The sequence below is a fragment of the Gobio gobio genome (genome assembly GCF_949357685.1).
Source record: "Gobio gobio genome assembly, chromosome: 1".
NCBI lineage: Eukaryota > Metazoa > Chordata > Actinopteri > Cypriniformes > Gobionidae > Gobio > Gobio gobio.
In genome coordinates, this window is record NC_137097.1 from 70,143,828 (window position 1) to 70,158,956 (window position 15,129).

The following is a 15,129-nucleotide window of genomic DNA, read 5'->3' on the forward strand; positions in this document are numbered from 1 at the left end:
AGACCCCCTAATGAACATTTTCATCATTTTATTTGATTAAAAGCCATTATCAAATGCACTCTGAAACAGATCTTTCCTGAAATAGGTCCTCACTAAAACCCGTCAAAATAAACGGTTTAACTAGATGAAATTGTGACAGAAATATATTACTATTGTAGGCCTATAGAACACTTGTCAAAATAATAATAACAACAATAATAATATTACATCATTTAAACATAATTTAAGAATATATTTTTAAATCCATGGTTTAATTTAGTAAAACAGCAGCCCTTTGCCCCAAAAAATTAAAGGATAAGTATTTGATTACCGCCGTTTTGGTAATGTATTTGTATTAAATCATAAAAAGAAAAATATCTTAGGACTCTATTATTCTTAAAGTTGTTAATCTAATTCATAATAATTTATTTAGTTCATTAGACATGTTTTATTGACATTTTTATTTAAAAAAATGTTTTCAAGTTTGTTATAGTAATAAAGCATTTGTTCAACCAAAAAAAAACAAAAAAAACAGTTTTCATTAATTTAATGCCATTTTAACTGGTGATAATAATAACCATAATTTAATAATACAGTTTATTTATTAAATAATTAATACTGTGATGCTGTGAAACTGATGTTTTCATATCATGAAAATCTCATTCTATTACAACCCTACACGGGAGAGTCCCTCACCAAGCTGTTAAAAAAGTAACTCAGTAACTTTTACTCTGAGTACATTTTAAATGAACTACTTTTTACTTTTACTTGAGTACATTTTTAGACAAGTACTTTTACTTCTACTTAAGTAAAATTTCATTGAAGTAATAGTACTTTTACTTGAGTAGAATATTTTGTTACTCTTTCCACCTCTGATTCTTACTACTTTGAGTAAAGATAAAAGATGGAGCAAGGTTTGTTTTGCAAACTTTAATATTACATCAGTCATTGACGTTAGTGCTGGGCTAACGTATGCGCTGTTATTGATAGAGTTCCTGCATGTGCAACGCAATAAATGAGAAACACACACATTTGTTTGTTGATGGACATGCAGTTGTTAATGCTGATGGTGAGGAATTACAGTTGCAACATCTCATATTGTACCTCAAAATGAGTAGCGTATCACTGAGAAACGTCCTTGCAATGGAGGTTCGGGATGAATAAAGTTCCAATGTTTCATCGGACTCGCGTTCAGATTGAAATGGTTAAATCAACTTCATCGTTACTGTCTTTACCGTGTGTACAATCACTGAGTTTTAGGAAGCCTCCAGGACTGAAGCTCAGTTATGGTAATGAGCGTTTAGCTTCAGAAACACGTGACCAATCACAACAGACTGAGCCATCTGGCCAATCAGAGCAGAGTAGCTCGCGGAAAGGAGGGATTTAGAGAGACTGATTCATCCATCGAGTCATTTGAGAATCATTGATAAATGTGCAATGTATAATATGAGAAAAGTCTTTTGACCTTTGATGCATGCAAACCTGTTGTAGGAGACCTTCAGAACAACAGTAGGAGCCTTTAAAAATAGCCTAATGGGGCACTTTAAGAGAGACTCAAACTTCAGACCAGAGATATGGAGAAAAGCAATATTAGCTGCATCCAAAATGGCATTACCTCTGAGCAAGTACTTCTTTTGAATAAGTAATTACTTTTCAACCGCGGTGGACGTACTACATTCATACTGTCAATCACAAATCCTCTCCCGTGACCTCATGGGAAAGTACAGTGTCCGTTTTGTTTAGTCTTCTGTTTTATGAATACCGTGAATACTAGATTCACATTCTGTTTATCACCAAGTATATAGTCGGGAAGTATGTGTTTTCAGAGAGGGCCATTAAGTGCCGTAATAGAGAAGAGGAACTATAGTAATAATCTCTTTGGCATTATGGGAAGTGCAAAATGGCAGAAGTGAAAAACAAAACTAAAGGGGCGGGGAAACTGGGAAATTAAATAAACGTACTCGAGTCCAAATGGGGCATTTATGTAAATAATTGACAGCAGGAAGGATTGTTTAAATTCCCGAAAACACCCACAACTTCGAATACAACAGGAAAAACCCAGCCCAAACAAAGCAGAACACAACAGAGTCCTGTGTTCCCGCACACAGAACAGAGACAAGCCTGTAGTGCCAGATCGACGGCAGAATGTGTGAGAGAAAAAGAGAAAGTGGAGAATCACATGGAGCAGGAACAGCACCGTCACTCTGTGTGAAGAAGAAGCTGTTTACACCTGACGTATGGACATTCCAGTCACACCAGAGCTGATTTCATTCATCAAAAGTGAGATTTCCACAGAAATATGAAGCAGCACAACTGTTTTCAACATTGATAACAATAATAAATGTTTCTTGAGCATCAAATCATCATATTAGAGTGATTTCTGAAGGATCATGAGACTGCAGAGTGGAGTAATGATCAGCTTTGATCACAGGAATAAATTACATTTTTTACAATATATTCACATAGAAAAGTTATTTTAAATCGTTCACTGTAAAAAAAAATGTACCATTGGTCATGTAATTTTCACTTAATAAATTAAGGTGATAATTAAAAATAGTGTGTATATTTTCTTAAGAAAATTGTGGTTCAGTGTTGTATAGAAAACATTGAGAACATTTCACTAATAAAACCAAGAGATACATTTTCCAATTTTCCTTTTTTTAAACAATTTTGGAGTAGGGTTGGGTATCGTTTGGGTTTTTTACGATACCGGTGCCTGAACCGATACTTTAAAAGAAAAAAGGAAAGAAAAAGAGCCACAAAACGACGGTGGATGACATTAAAGAATGGCTTTTTATTGCATTTTTTATTTGATTTGATTCTTTAGATTGAACAATTGATTAAAAGTTTAAAGTATACTAAAATATATAAATATAAATAGATACAAAACACAATTTACTAATTCACAGTAAATCCTGAGCCATATAACCCAACTACAACAGGCCAAAAATAACACTAAATAAGTTACACTACAGGACAAATAACAGCAAAGTAGTTGGTATTCTTGGTATGCAACAAACCAGTGTCAAGGTTCAGCTTTATTTTGCAGAAATATATTATTATTTATTAGAACGCATTCTCACATGACACACAGCAGCCACAATAGCGGTCTATTACAGATGTATCGGTTTTATTGCGTTTTTCTTTTTTATTCAAAATATTCACAAACTTGTTGACTATGTCATGAACTATCTTTCAAATATGTGTGAGTGAATGTGTTTTGTCATTTAAAACCCTTTATAATGATCATGTTAGTTGATCTATAAAGCGCGATGGGCGTCGCCATGTTAGTTTGCGCCTCGGAGAAGGATTTAAATGTCTGAAATCTAAAATAAACATGATGTGGTTGAAAACAGTGAATAGTTGTGATATGTGACTATTCATGTCTGTCTCTGACTCGGCGCCAGCCAAAGAGCGAAAGCACGTTTTAATTTAAGTGGCACCGAAACCTGCGTTCTGATTGGCTCCGGTTACATGCCGGTTATATATGGCACCAGTGGTTTCAGTACCCAACCCTAATTTTGAGGCTTGAATTGAGGATAACCGATTAAGCTGATAAAAATAAGGGAAAAAAGGCTACCTATTTATTTTAAGAGAATTAGCTCAATTGTGCAGTTTTATTTAGCATGTTAATTCCATTGTTAATTCCCAGCATGCTTTGAATATGGCTGGAAATGGAGAGTTAATATTGAAATGAAGTGTTATTTAATGTGTTTTTGAGTGAAGGGAAACATCTGTTCAGATATGTTTGACATTTGAAAGAGTTTCTGTTATGTTATGTTTTGACCGTTATCGTTGTGCAGAAGAGTAGAGATTATGGTTAGGTTGTGATGTGAATAACATGTAGTAATATTATAAAGCATGTTGCTTTGTTTAATGAGCAATAACTTTGCTAATGCCAGTGCAGTAACAAGTTTGTTTCTGCTTGTGCTGTGCTAGCTAAAAGGCTAAACTTCTGAACAGTTATATGTACATCATTTAATATGTCAGTGTGAAATGTTTATATTGGACCATTCATGTCTTCTATAGTTGATAAGATCACACAAAAATGTAAATGTTGTCATCATTTACCTGATATATTTGATATTTGTGACCCTGGAGCACAAAACCAGTCATAAGTCTCACGGGTGTATTTGTGGCGATAGCCAACAATACATGATTGTGTGGGTCAAAATTATCCATTTTTCTTTTATGCCAAAAATCATTAGGATATTAAGTGAAGATATTTTGTATTATTAGTAGTAATATATGCATTGCTTTGGACTTCATTTGGACAACTTTAAAGGCGATTTTCTCAATATTTCGATTTTTTTGCACCCTCAGATTCCAGATTTTAAAAACAGATGCATCTTGTCCTAATATGGTCCTATCCTAACCACACATCAATGGAAAGCTTATTTATTCAGCTTTCAGATGATGTATACATCTCAATTTCAGAAAATGAACCCTTATGTGGTCCAGGGTCAATATTACGTGACGAGATATCACCAAAAAAAAAAAGTTTTTTTTCTTTCTCCGTTCATAAAATGAAAGACGACAACTGTTTTGAACCTCACAGCTTCATAGTGTAGACAAAAACCAGTTGAATGCATTCTTCTTTAGAAAGAAAGTCAAAGGTTTTATGCTTTTCAACGTCAGCTGTAAACGGGCCAAGAGGAACTGTGAGAACCCATTAGCGGTGGAGCACATTCCCAGTCAGTCTGCTCTGAACGAGTCCACCGTGAGTCATCAGCAGGATCCGTGCGCGAGTGTGTGTGTGTGTGTGTGTGTGTGTGTTGGTCTCTCACCCTTCCTCGGTCTCATTAATGATGTCACAGATCTCCATGTTGAGCGTCCAGTCTTCATTCTGCAGGGAGCCGTCTGTGGCTCTTTCTGTGAGAAACAAATCACACACTGATCAGCAGCAGCGTCTCAATTACTGACACAAACTCAATCATGAGATCCAGACATGACCAGCTGTGTACGTAGTGTTCGCTGCTCACTATTCCCTGAGCACGGGATATCTTATATCTGAAGGTGCTAAATCTGAAAATAAATACATTCACAGATCAATTGCAAATAAATGTGAAGTGTGTAATTTCTGCACCACTACTGTCATCAATATTTGCTGCAACTGTTTTCAAAATGGTTTCCAGAACACTCGCCCTGTCTGACATTGGTCGAACAAATGGATCTAGTCGTGATACTCAAACAAACGTATGTAAAATACAGCGTGACATTAACTTTTTTTGCTCAGCAGCCGCTGTGGCTGGTGGTTTTCCAAAGTTACTAGCCACTCAGCATTTTCACTGGCCACAATTTTGACATTGATACCACGAGGAAAAACTGCCATATAGATATTTTAATATTATCTCATAATTTGGCAGCCGGTATATTAGGCTGCTGTCACTTTAAGACCCGACGCGTGGAGCCATTATACTGTTTTATATAGGCAAAATACTTGGCTTTATGTGCACGCACTTTGGGTGTGAGCACAAAATCTGCGAGAATGAGTAAAATGATGCACAATCCGCACAATCCCACTGCAAAATTCAAGCCCTGTAACGATATCGCCTCCACGACGCATGCGCGAGAATATGACGTAGCGCCGGCGTTCGGGAATCCATGAAATACACACTTAAGCCCCATTTTGAGAACTACGCCGAGACCTAAAGCACGATCAATGTAGAATTCAACAGCTTAGATACGCACGTCTTCCTCTGCTTGTAAACAAATCGCTTCTGGGTCATGTGTCCGAGCGCCGGATCTACGTCATATTCTCGCGCATGCGTCGTGGAGGCACACACGGAAGACAAGAACAAGTTGGATAAAGGCGTTATTTTGATTTTTTTTTGCGCACAAAAACTATTGTTGTCGCATCGTAAAATTATTGTAGAGCCACTGTGGTGAGATGAACTCTGTAACGACGTTTTAAGTGCCTTTCATGGATCTTGGAAGTGTCAATGTACTGAATGCCAATGGACCCTGTCTGAAGCCTTTCTCAGCATCAGCTTTACACTAAAATGTCTTCATTTGTGTTCCGAATATGAACGGAGGTCTTACGGGTGTCCAACGACATGAGGGTGAGGAATTAATGACAGAATTTTCATTTTTGGGTGAACTAACCCTTTAATGTAAGGCAAACAACAAAGGACAAAGAAAAAAACACTCACTGCTCTTGACTGAATAACTTTAGTAACTTTATATTAAGGATGAATTAATAAGGATGTTTAATTTATACGGTGATGACTAGTGTCATTTTACATTTGCTTCATTTGCATCTTTGTTAAATTGTATGTATTTGTGCTTTTTTCATGTTATTTGATTATTTGTTTTTATTTCACTACTGACTGTTTGCTTGTCTTAAATAATGTTTTAAATTGATATTAGTAAGGCTAGTAATTTTAGCTGTGGTATCGAAATTGGAAGAGAATTGTGATTTTTTTTTTACTGATATCTACATTTTTGGTGTCATTAGTGTGTCATATCACTGGTTTCATGGCAGGTAAAACATATTTATGGCCAGTACATTTTCTGAAGTCACCGGCCATTGCCAGGTGTGGCGAAAAGTTAAGTATTAGGCCCTGGTTAGGCCATACTTTCAGCTTTAGTACCGCCCATCTATGAGGGAGGCTGGATTATTACTCGATTGTCATTTTCCTCATTGCTTGCACAACAGTAGCACAGATGAGGCTTAAATCTTATCCAACTACTTTTAGCGGATATAAATCATTATTTTGTGTTTCATAATTCAACGTTTAGGAAGAGTGTGATGAAATAAGATCTAGTGTCACAATCAGGTGTGAGGTAACTTGGGTGTGATTCTCGTACATGAGAGCTTACAGCTCAAAAGTGTTTTCACACGTCTGAATGGCTTGTTTCTAAAGGGGACCTATTATGCAAAATTCATGTTATGTTTGAGTGTGTGTGTGTGTGTGTGTGTGTGTAAACAACCCCCTTATAAATGGGAAACACCCCACACACTCCTTTTTTTAGACAGTGTTTCAAAATGAGCTGTCAGCAAAAATGCTTCAGTAATGGTTTGAGGAGCACAACAACGAGTTTGAGGTGTTGACTTGGCCTCCAAATTCCCCAGATCTCAATCCAATCGAGCATCTTTTGAGATTTCACTGTGGCTCAACATGAAGCTGGCCCGTCTTTCCTGGTGAGTGACTCAGGATAAGGGTGGGGGACCAAATGACAAAATACAGCAGAGGAGAAGCGATCAAGCAGATGAAATTTCACAATATGGCCATCCCTCCACACTCAAAATACCTTATTTCCTGTACACTTTCCTGTAACCGTGCTGTTAGTTTCACCATCAGACACAAGTAGAATCTGTAATAATAACTTCCCGTCCCTCTTGCATCTAATCTCTTCTCTGATGTCATGCTTACTGGCGTAAGGGCGGGGCAATTGCAAACCACAGCCATCCAATCAGTTCCCCATGGACAAAATCAAGCCCCGCCCTACATTTATTCTTGTTTGAGAAGCAGTTTCACTCATATGTCACAATAGTGAAGAAAAGACTATCGCAACTTCCGTTTCATGCTGGCTTTAAAGGGTTAGTTCACCCAAAAATGAAAATTCTGTCATTAATTACTTACTAGGGCTGAGTATTGACACCAATTTCACAATTCGATTCCATTCACAAGCTTTCGATTTGATTTTCGATTCGTTTCGATTCAATTCAATATCGATTATTTTGGATATGTATCAGGTATAGTACAAGGAAAATTTTCTCAAGGAAAACTAATTTCTGAACTAATGTTGTAAACTATGGGAGTCATTAGCCTACTAATATTGAAGGTAAAAATTAACTGATTTGTATACAAACACTTAAATGACACTAAATTAATAATACATTTATTAACTTTACAATTACATAATCATAATTCTACTCCAATTAGTTTTTTTGAAATATAAACATTTAAAGGGTGGCTGTCATAAAAACTTGCCAGATTTATTAAATATTGAAGAACATTGACAATGAATATCCTGTGGTGCATATAATTAGCAAAATGCTCCTCTCTAGACATTGTTTCGAGCCGTTTTACTTGCATCTTTCTGCGGTTGAAACACTGATTGAGCGATTCTATGTGACATGATACGGATTTCGGTAAGTTGTCCTGTATCTTTTAACACACTTTCAGAAGCTCATTCGTGTTTATTTCGCGCTGTTACTGGTATTAAGGCGGAAGAGAAGATCAGTTCATGTTTGCTCCGCGCTGCTGCTTCTCTTGAGCCGAGCCGCGGCAGAGCGATCTCACGCCACAGCGCCAAAACGGTATTTATGTTTTTGAATTTCGTAAAAAAAATAGACTAATCGATTCTTGGGATTTAAGAATCGATATTGTTTTGTAAAAGTGAGAATCGATTAAAATCGAGAAATCAATATTTTTTACCCAGCCCTATTACTTAACCTCATGTCGTTCGACACCCGTAAGACAAATGAAGATATTTTAGTTGAAATCCGATGGCTCAGAAAGGCCTCCATTGTGCCAATTATGAATCAGTGAGTCGAATCATGATTCGAATCGCGTGTCAAACTGCTGAAATTTGGCGATTCAAACCGCTGAATCGACTCACTGATTCATAACGCTTCGAAGCTTCATGAGGCGGTGTTTTGAAATCGTCATCACTATATAAGTCGTTATTTAGGGGTTTTTTTGCGCACAAAAACTATTCTCGCCGATTCATAAAGTTATTTTAGAACCACTGTAGTGAGATGGACTTTGTAACGACGTCTTTAGTGCCTTTTAAGGGTCTTGAGAGTGTAAAGTGCCATTGTGCCAATGGAGGCCTTTCTGAGCCATCGGATTTCAACTAAAATATCTTCATTTGTGTTCTGAAGATGAACGGAGGTCTTACGGGTGTCGAACAACATGAGGGTAAGTAATTAATGACAGAATTTTCATTTTTGGGTGAACTAACCCTTTAAGGCATTGACACAATTCAGGCCAACCGACCACTGACACCAAAATGAGTTAAGTCCACACAGTAAAAAAAAAATGTGTGGGGTAATTTTCTGTCAGGATACATTATCTGTTACCACAAAAAAACAATGCAATGAATAATTCAAAATATGTGTAAAACACCTGTGAAAAATCAATACGGTATTATTTTTAGGGACTGCTAGTGTTTATTACCCGAAAAGCTGTCAGGCTGCATGCATGAGTAGCAAAGCGCCTATGAACATCCGTACAAACAACAGAAATACACATTGAAACTTCTGTTCATCGTGATATAATTAATTGTGTGTTCTGCAAGTATGCATTTAGGCAACATACGTTTCCAAAAAGCTAATAAAGGTTATCGTTTCTGTTCCAATTTTGACTATAAGGTGGCTGGCCACAGATCTGTGCTTTGCCACAGTGAAACACCACAGTCAAATGTGGAACGTGCAGCAGTCAGATCTCTCCACAGCTGATGTAGAATCTATCCCCATATCTAGGGCACCACGACTAACTTTCATAACATTTAAACAGAAATTTTGTAAACGACAAATTGACTAGTTTAAAGCTACACTGTGTAACTTTTTTAGTTTATTCTTAGCTAAAAACACTTAGTTCTTTCAAAAATATATGTGCTCATTAATGTATATTTACTTCTTTCAATTAATAAAGTATTCTCGTAAATTTATAATCTGCCATTGAAAATACATACGGGTGAGGGGTTCGGATGGGGGGGGGAGTTTTGTGATCGGGAACTTGCTCCATAACATGATTGTATACTGTAAATAAAATGTCATATGCTTGGTATGATAAGAATAAATGCTGCTGTTAATAACAATTCAAATGTTTACGTGCTTTTCTTCTTTTTATTTTTTGAGCGGTGATGAAATATATTGCTCTTGTAAACACTTGCCAGCATTTAAAGAAATACAAGTCTAGAAATGCATCCAAAATACAGCGAAGCGCAGCCGTACGGTGCTCTGCAGGGGTCAAAAAGGATATAAACAGTGAATTTTGAAGTGATATATTCTTGAAAACTCAGAGATATGCGATTAAATTACCACACGACCTTGGTGTTTGTCTAAAACCGTAGGTAATTCGGCCGGGGATTTTTACGCGGGTGGTGGGACACAACATCATGGCCACCAACAAAACTCAGTAAAGATTGTTCTTGCTCCGGCTATAACTTCTGGATATTCGGCAGCGGTGCCACAACGGACCGTATGTCTTCGCTCGCATCTTTCTCCGCCGCCATTACCGAACTACAACTCAAACTAGCGCACGACATTAACGTCATCGTTCTCAGCCACTCCCTCTATTCACTGATTGGACCGGTTTGTTCAGAGAAAACCTAAGCATATACAGCAGTCCCAGACGGAGTACTGAAGGAAAATGAAAATTGAGCGGAAGTACGTAGGAGGGCGGAGCCAGGCTACCAATCAGGAGCCTGCTCGTGATAAATGGATACGCTTGATACGGACTACCGGCACATCCGGGAACTTAACTGTCAATTTCGTCGCCGCCTCTTTTTAGGGGAAAATAAACTAGACTTCCCATAGACTTCCACACAAAATAGCGGTACAAAACGTCCAACAACTTAAGAAATCACTCAGATTAAACATGTCAAGTAATTATATCATATACCCTGCCTGCCATAGAGCGTGAAAGATAGCCTACATCCATAAAACTTCATTTGGTCAATTTAAAAAACATGTCCCTTCATTCTCCCCGCGTCAAATTGGCGACAAACAACCCACCCACCCAGTGGCCAGAAGTGTCTTACCCGGACATTTACACGTACCTCATCGAGTCGCCAGGTAAGCCAGTGAATGATTTGACTTCGTTTTTGAAAGTAAACATCTTTAAATATATATAATATGTCTTTATACTGAGTACTGAGTGCACTTTTCTGTCCAGTCATACAACTAGCCTGACATAGCTTTCCGATAGCATCATCCGTAATTCCTGATATTTCCATAACAGCAAGATCATGGATCTTTCAAATTTGTGTTTTTACAAACATTATTGGTGCACCCAACCACACAGCAACTCTTCGGCGTGTTGTAAGGTTAGTCCACTTCCTCGATTCGATACTGTATGGTGGTTTGTTTGTTTGTTTTTTCCCTAAAAGTGGGCGTGAATCTGAAAGTGTACGGCTGAACACCGTGTAACACCAGTAACACATAACGCAGCAGCTGAACATCAGCTTGCCAGTGCCAGTGACCTTTCCCTCAAACAAACCGGGAAGCATCTGGAGCATAACACCACTTTCACAGCTGGGTGAGGCCTTCCTTTAGTCTGCAGAGCCGCAGGAAATCCTTCATGCCTTATTCATACCCCTGAGCTGCTCTTCTATCAAACTGACAGATGTGTCGAGGCGGAGAGAAGACTGTCTGCTCACTCACCAGACAGCAAAGCAGAGTTCAAACAACCCCTCCTGTCCTACAGCATGTTCCTGTAGGATGGCTGGGAGTCATTTTGTTAAGAAGACACGGCTGCGTCTGAAATTGCATACTCTCGGAGTAGGTACTTATTTTAAATAAGCAACCTCTGGTTCTATATGGGTGTAGTATGAATGTAACAGTGAGTCAGTTGTGTCGCTTCACTGTCATTCACAAACCCTCTCCCGTGGGCTCATGGGATAAGTAAAGTGTCCATCAGATGTACACTTCAGAATTTCGCCGGGAGTAGCAGGTCATCCGGGTACTTTTCACCTATACTGTTATAGGGGCTTTCGCAACTGGTGGTTCAAGTTCCCTGTGAACTAAATGTTCCCCTAGGTTTTTTCTGCTTTTCCTGGTTGCATTCGCACCGTCAGTAGGAACTCTGAAGTGACAAAAGTTGCACTTGTTGTGATTTTTAGGCCTTGTCCACATGTACAGGGGTACACTTTTGTCCTCTGTTTAAAAAAATAATAATTGCGTCCACCTGAAAACTCAAAAACACACTATGAAGTGATTTCAAGAGCATGCCAAACCAACAGGTGGCAATATAACCCTAACCGTAAAGCCATGTTGGTCAATCAGAAGCCTGGAAAAAAGGCTATTGCCAGATCCGGTTGTCACGTAACAAGCCAAAATCTCCGGTTTCACGAGACAATGCAGTTTCTATAAATCTTCACCCTGGCAGGAGTTTTCAAAAAAGTTTGCTTTCATTGAAAACACTCATAATTGATATAACTAATATCTCAGCTTGTAAAATGTGCAGTCAGTACAATTCGAATTCGGAAGCGAAAGTGAAAAATGAGCACGCATTCAAAAGCAATTTCAATACCCCGTATATTGATAGAGGCTCCCTGATGCCCGCAAATGATAGGCCTTTAGACACAGTACGCTAGATCACAAATTCAAAAGCGAAAGTGAAAAACGAGCTTGCATACAAAATCTTCATATTAGAATAATTTCTGAAAGATCATGCGACTTTGATTACAGGATAAATAACATTTTAGGGATGCACCGAAGGTTCGGCAGCCGAAATTATAAGACTGAATAAGTTAAAAGACCGAATAAATTTAACCAAACAATGACGTTTTTGATTACGCAATCCAATATAGCAACCAGCGCGTGTGAGAGAGAGAGGCGCGCACGCTTCTAAACGCAGCAAACATGTCGTAAGTGTGGAAGCATTAAAGATGCCGAGATAGACAAAAATATATATATAATCATAACTAGGGCTGGGTAAAAAATATCGATTTCTCGATTTTAATCGATTCTCACTTTTACAAAACAATTTCGATTCTTTAATCCCAATAATCGATTAGTCTATTTTTTTTACGAAATTCAAAAGCATAAATACCATTTTGCCGCTGTGGCGTGAGATCGCTCTGCCGCGGCTCGGCTCAAGAGAAGCAGCAGCGCGGAGCAAACATGAACTGATCTTCTCTTCCGCCTTAATACCAGTAACAGCGCGAAATAAACATGAATGAGCTTCTGAAAGTGTGTTAAAAGATACAGGACAACTTACCGAAATCCGTATCATGTCACATAGAATCGCTCAATCAGTGTTTCAACCGCAGAAAGATGTAAATAAAACGGCTCGAAACAATGTCATGTAACATCACATTTACCTCAGAAAAACCATATGTGTCCATAAACTCGTTAGTCAGCTAGAAAAATGAACTCTAGAGAGGAGCATTTTGCTAATTATATGCACCACAGGATATTCATTGTCAATGTTCTTCAATATTTAATAAATCTGGCAAGTTTTTATGACAGCCACCCTTTAAATGTTTATATTTTAAAAAAACTAATTGGAGTAGAATTATGATTATGTAATTGTAAAGTTAATATTATAACTTTATTGTTATATAAAAAAAAACATAATTTAGTGTCATTTAAGTGTTTGTATACAAATCAGTTCATTTTTACCGAAAATTTTCCATGTACTATACCTGATACATATTCAAAATAATCGATATTGAATTTAATCGAAAAGAATCGAAAGCTTGTGAATCGAAATCGAATCGAATTGTGAAATTTGTGTCAATACCCAGCCCTAATCATAACCTTTATCTCCATTCCACAATTCCAGATGGCCAGACAGTGATTCATCTTTTATAAATTGTTAAAATATTAATGTCTGTGACGCTGTGAGCACAGAGACTGTGTGTAGACTGTATTTAAAATGTTTAACTTTTTAAAACGTTTGATGTTTAATATGAATAAATAGCGCTCATAAACGGCCGTCGATGGCGCACTCATGTAAAACGAGTTAAGGCTTGGACCAAGAAACGGCGTTCCTTACGTCACGACTTAACAAGCGGATAGCGACAGATTTTAGTGATCGTAAATGGAAAGGTCTTGGCTCGCTTTCGAGTCTACAGTCTATATAATCCATTGAATAAAACGGTTATAATAAAATTGTTTTTCATGTTGCAAAAAGGAGTAATGGCCAATTACACGCTGCAAAGTTTTCGGAAGTGACATAGTGAAATAGTAACGCATTAAAGCAATGTAAAGGCAGACTCATAGAAAAATATTTGTTGCACAATAAATTTGAAATTGTAAATAATCTTAAATGTCTCCCTGTACACTCAGTGCTGTGGTGGAGCCGTTAGCCTACATCTGCACTTTAACAGAGCACTCAGTGATTCGATTATGATACCTGTATAATAGGCCAAATATAAGATAAGATGGAATAAGATATATATTTTTATTTGACTTTTTTTTAAGTTAAATTGTGCTTTGCTTGTATAATGTCTGCTGGAATGCTAAAAAATGTTCAATGTTAATTAAATATTTTTAAATTGTAGTTTTGTAACTTTTTTAGTTTATTCTTAGCTAAAACACTTAGTTCTTTCAAAAATATATGTGCTCATTATTGTATATTTACTTCTTTCAAGTAGTAAAGTATTCTCGTAAGTTTATAATATGCCATTGAAAATACATACGGGTGAGGGGTTCGGATGCCTGTCGCCATGTTGCCCCTCCATCTTGAAAGTACATTAGCCAAAGAGGGACATACCCGTAAATTCAAGCTTCGCCTTTCGCGATTTAACACTCGATGGCACCGTGTCGAATGTGGACGAGGTCGAACTGGAAACCATGTTAATCTTGGACTAAACCGGCCACCGTAGGAGTTAAAACGAAATCGGAATTGAGAGGAACAGAAACTAATATTCACTGAATGGTCATATACCTTTTCACCGCTAGATGGGGGGAAATATCACACAGTGTAGCTTTAAAAAAAAAAGCAAGACAAAATAGTAAAAAGCAAATTTTTTACTATTTAATTTATGCAATGGACAAAAAATTGGCAAAATAAATAAAACCGTGTTCGGTATTCGGCCGAGTGTTTTTTTATTATTATTCGGCTTCGGCTTCGGTGCATCCCTATTACATTTTACAATATATTCAAATAGAAAACACTTATTTTAAATCGTAACAATATTTTGCAATATTTCTGAAATTATCTAAATTAATTTACAGCTCAAAATAACACACGAGTTTTAGCAGATTAATTAATGTATGCTTTTATAAAATTACAAGTGTCACGCTTCTTTTAAATGATCCAAGAACCGGCCTCATTCACTTCAACTTAACTCACGATAACCTTTTTTTTTTTAGAAAAAGTGGGGTTTTTTTGCATTAGACACAAATGCTGTCAACTGAGCTTAACTTCTCCAGAACATTCTTTTAACCAGTGACTTAAAATGGAAAATCCTCTAGTAATCTCTTCAATAAGATTTGTGGGGAGGAAGAAAGGAGGCTATAAGTAA

At 37.3% G+C, this 15,129-nt stretch overlaps 1 protein-coding gene across 3 annotated transcripts in view; it reads right to left on the reverse strand.

Annotated features, from left to right (window-relative positions):
- The window catches only part of tom1l2a (target of myb1 like 2 membrane trafficking protein a), a 64,300-nt gene that overhangs the window by 34,146 nt on the left and 15,025 nt on the right, over positions 1-15,129 (reverse strand). For all 3 annotated transcript variants that reach the window (XM_079831265.1, XM_079831266.1, XM_079831264.1), the window contains exon 2: positions 4,767-4,851. In XM_079831265.1, the coding sequence (XP_079687391.1) occupies positions 4,767-4,851 (85 nt within the window). The remainder of the gene's footprint in view (positions 1-4,766; positions 4,852-15,129) is intronic.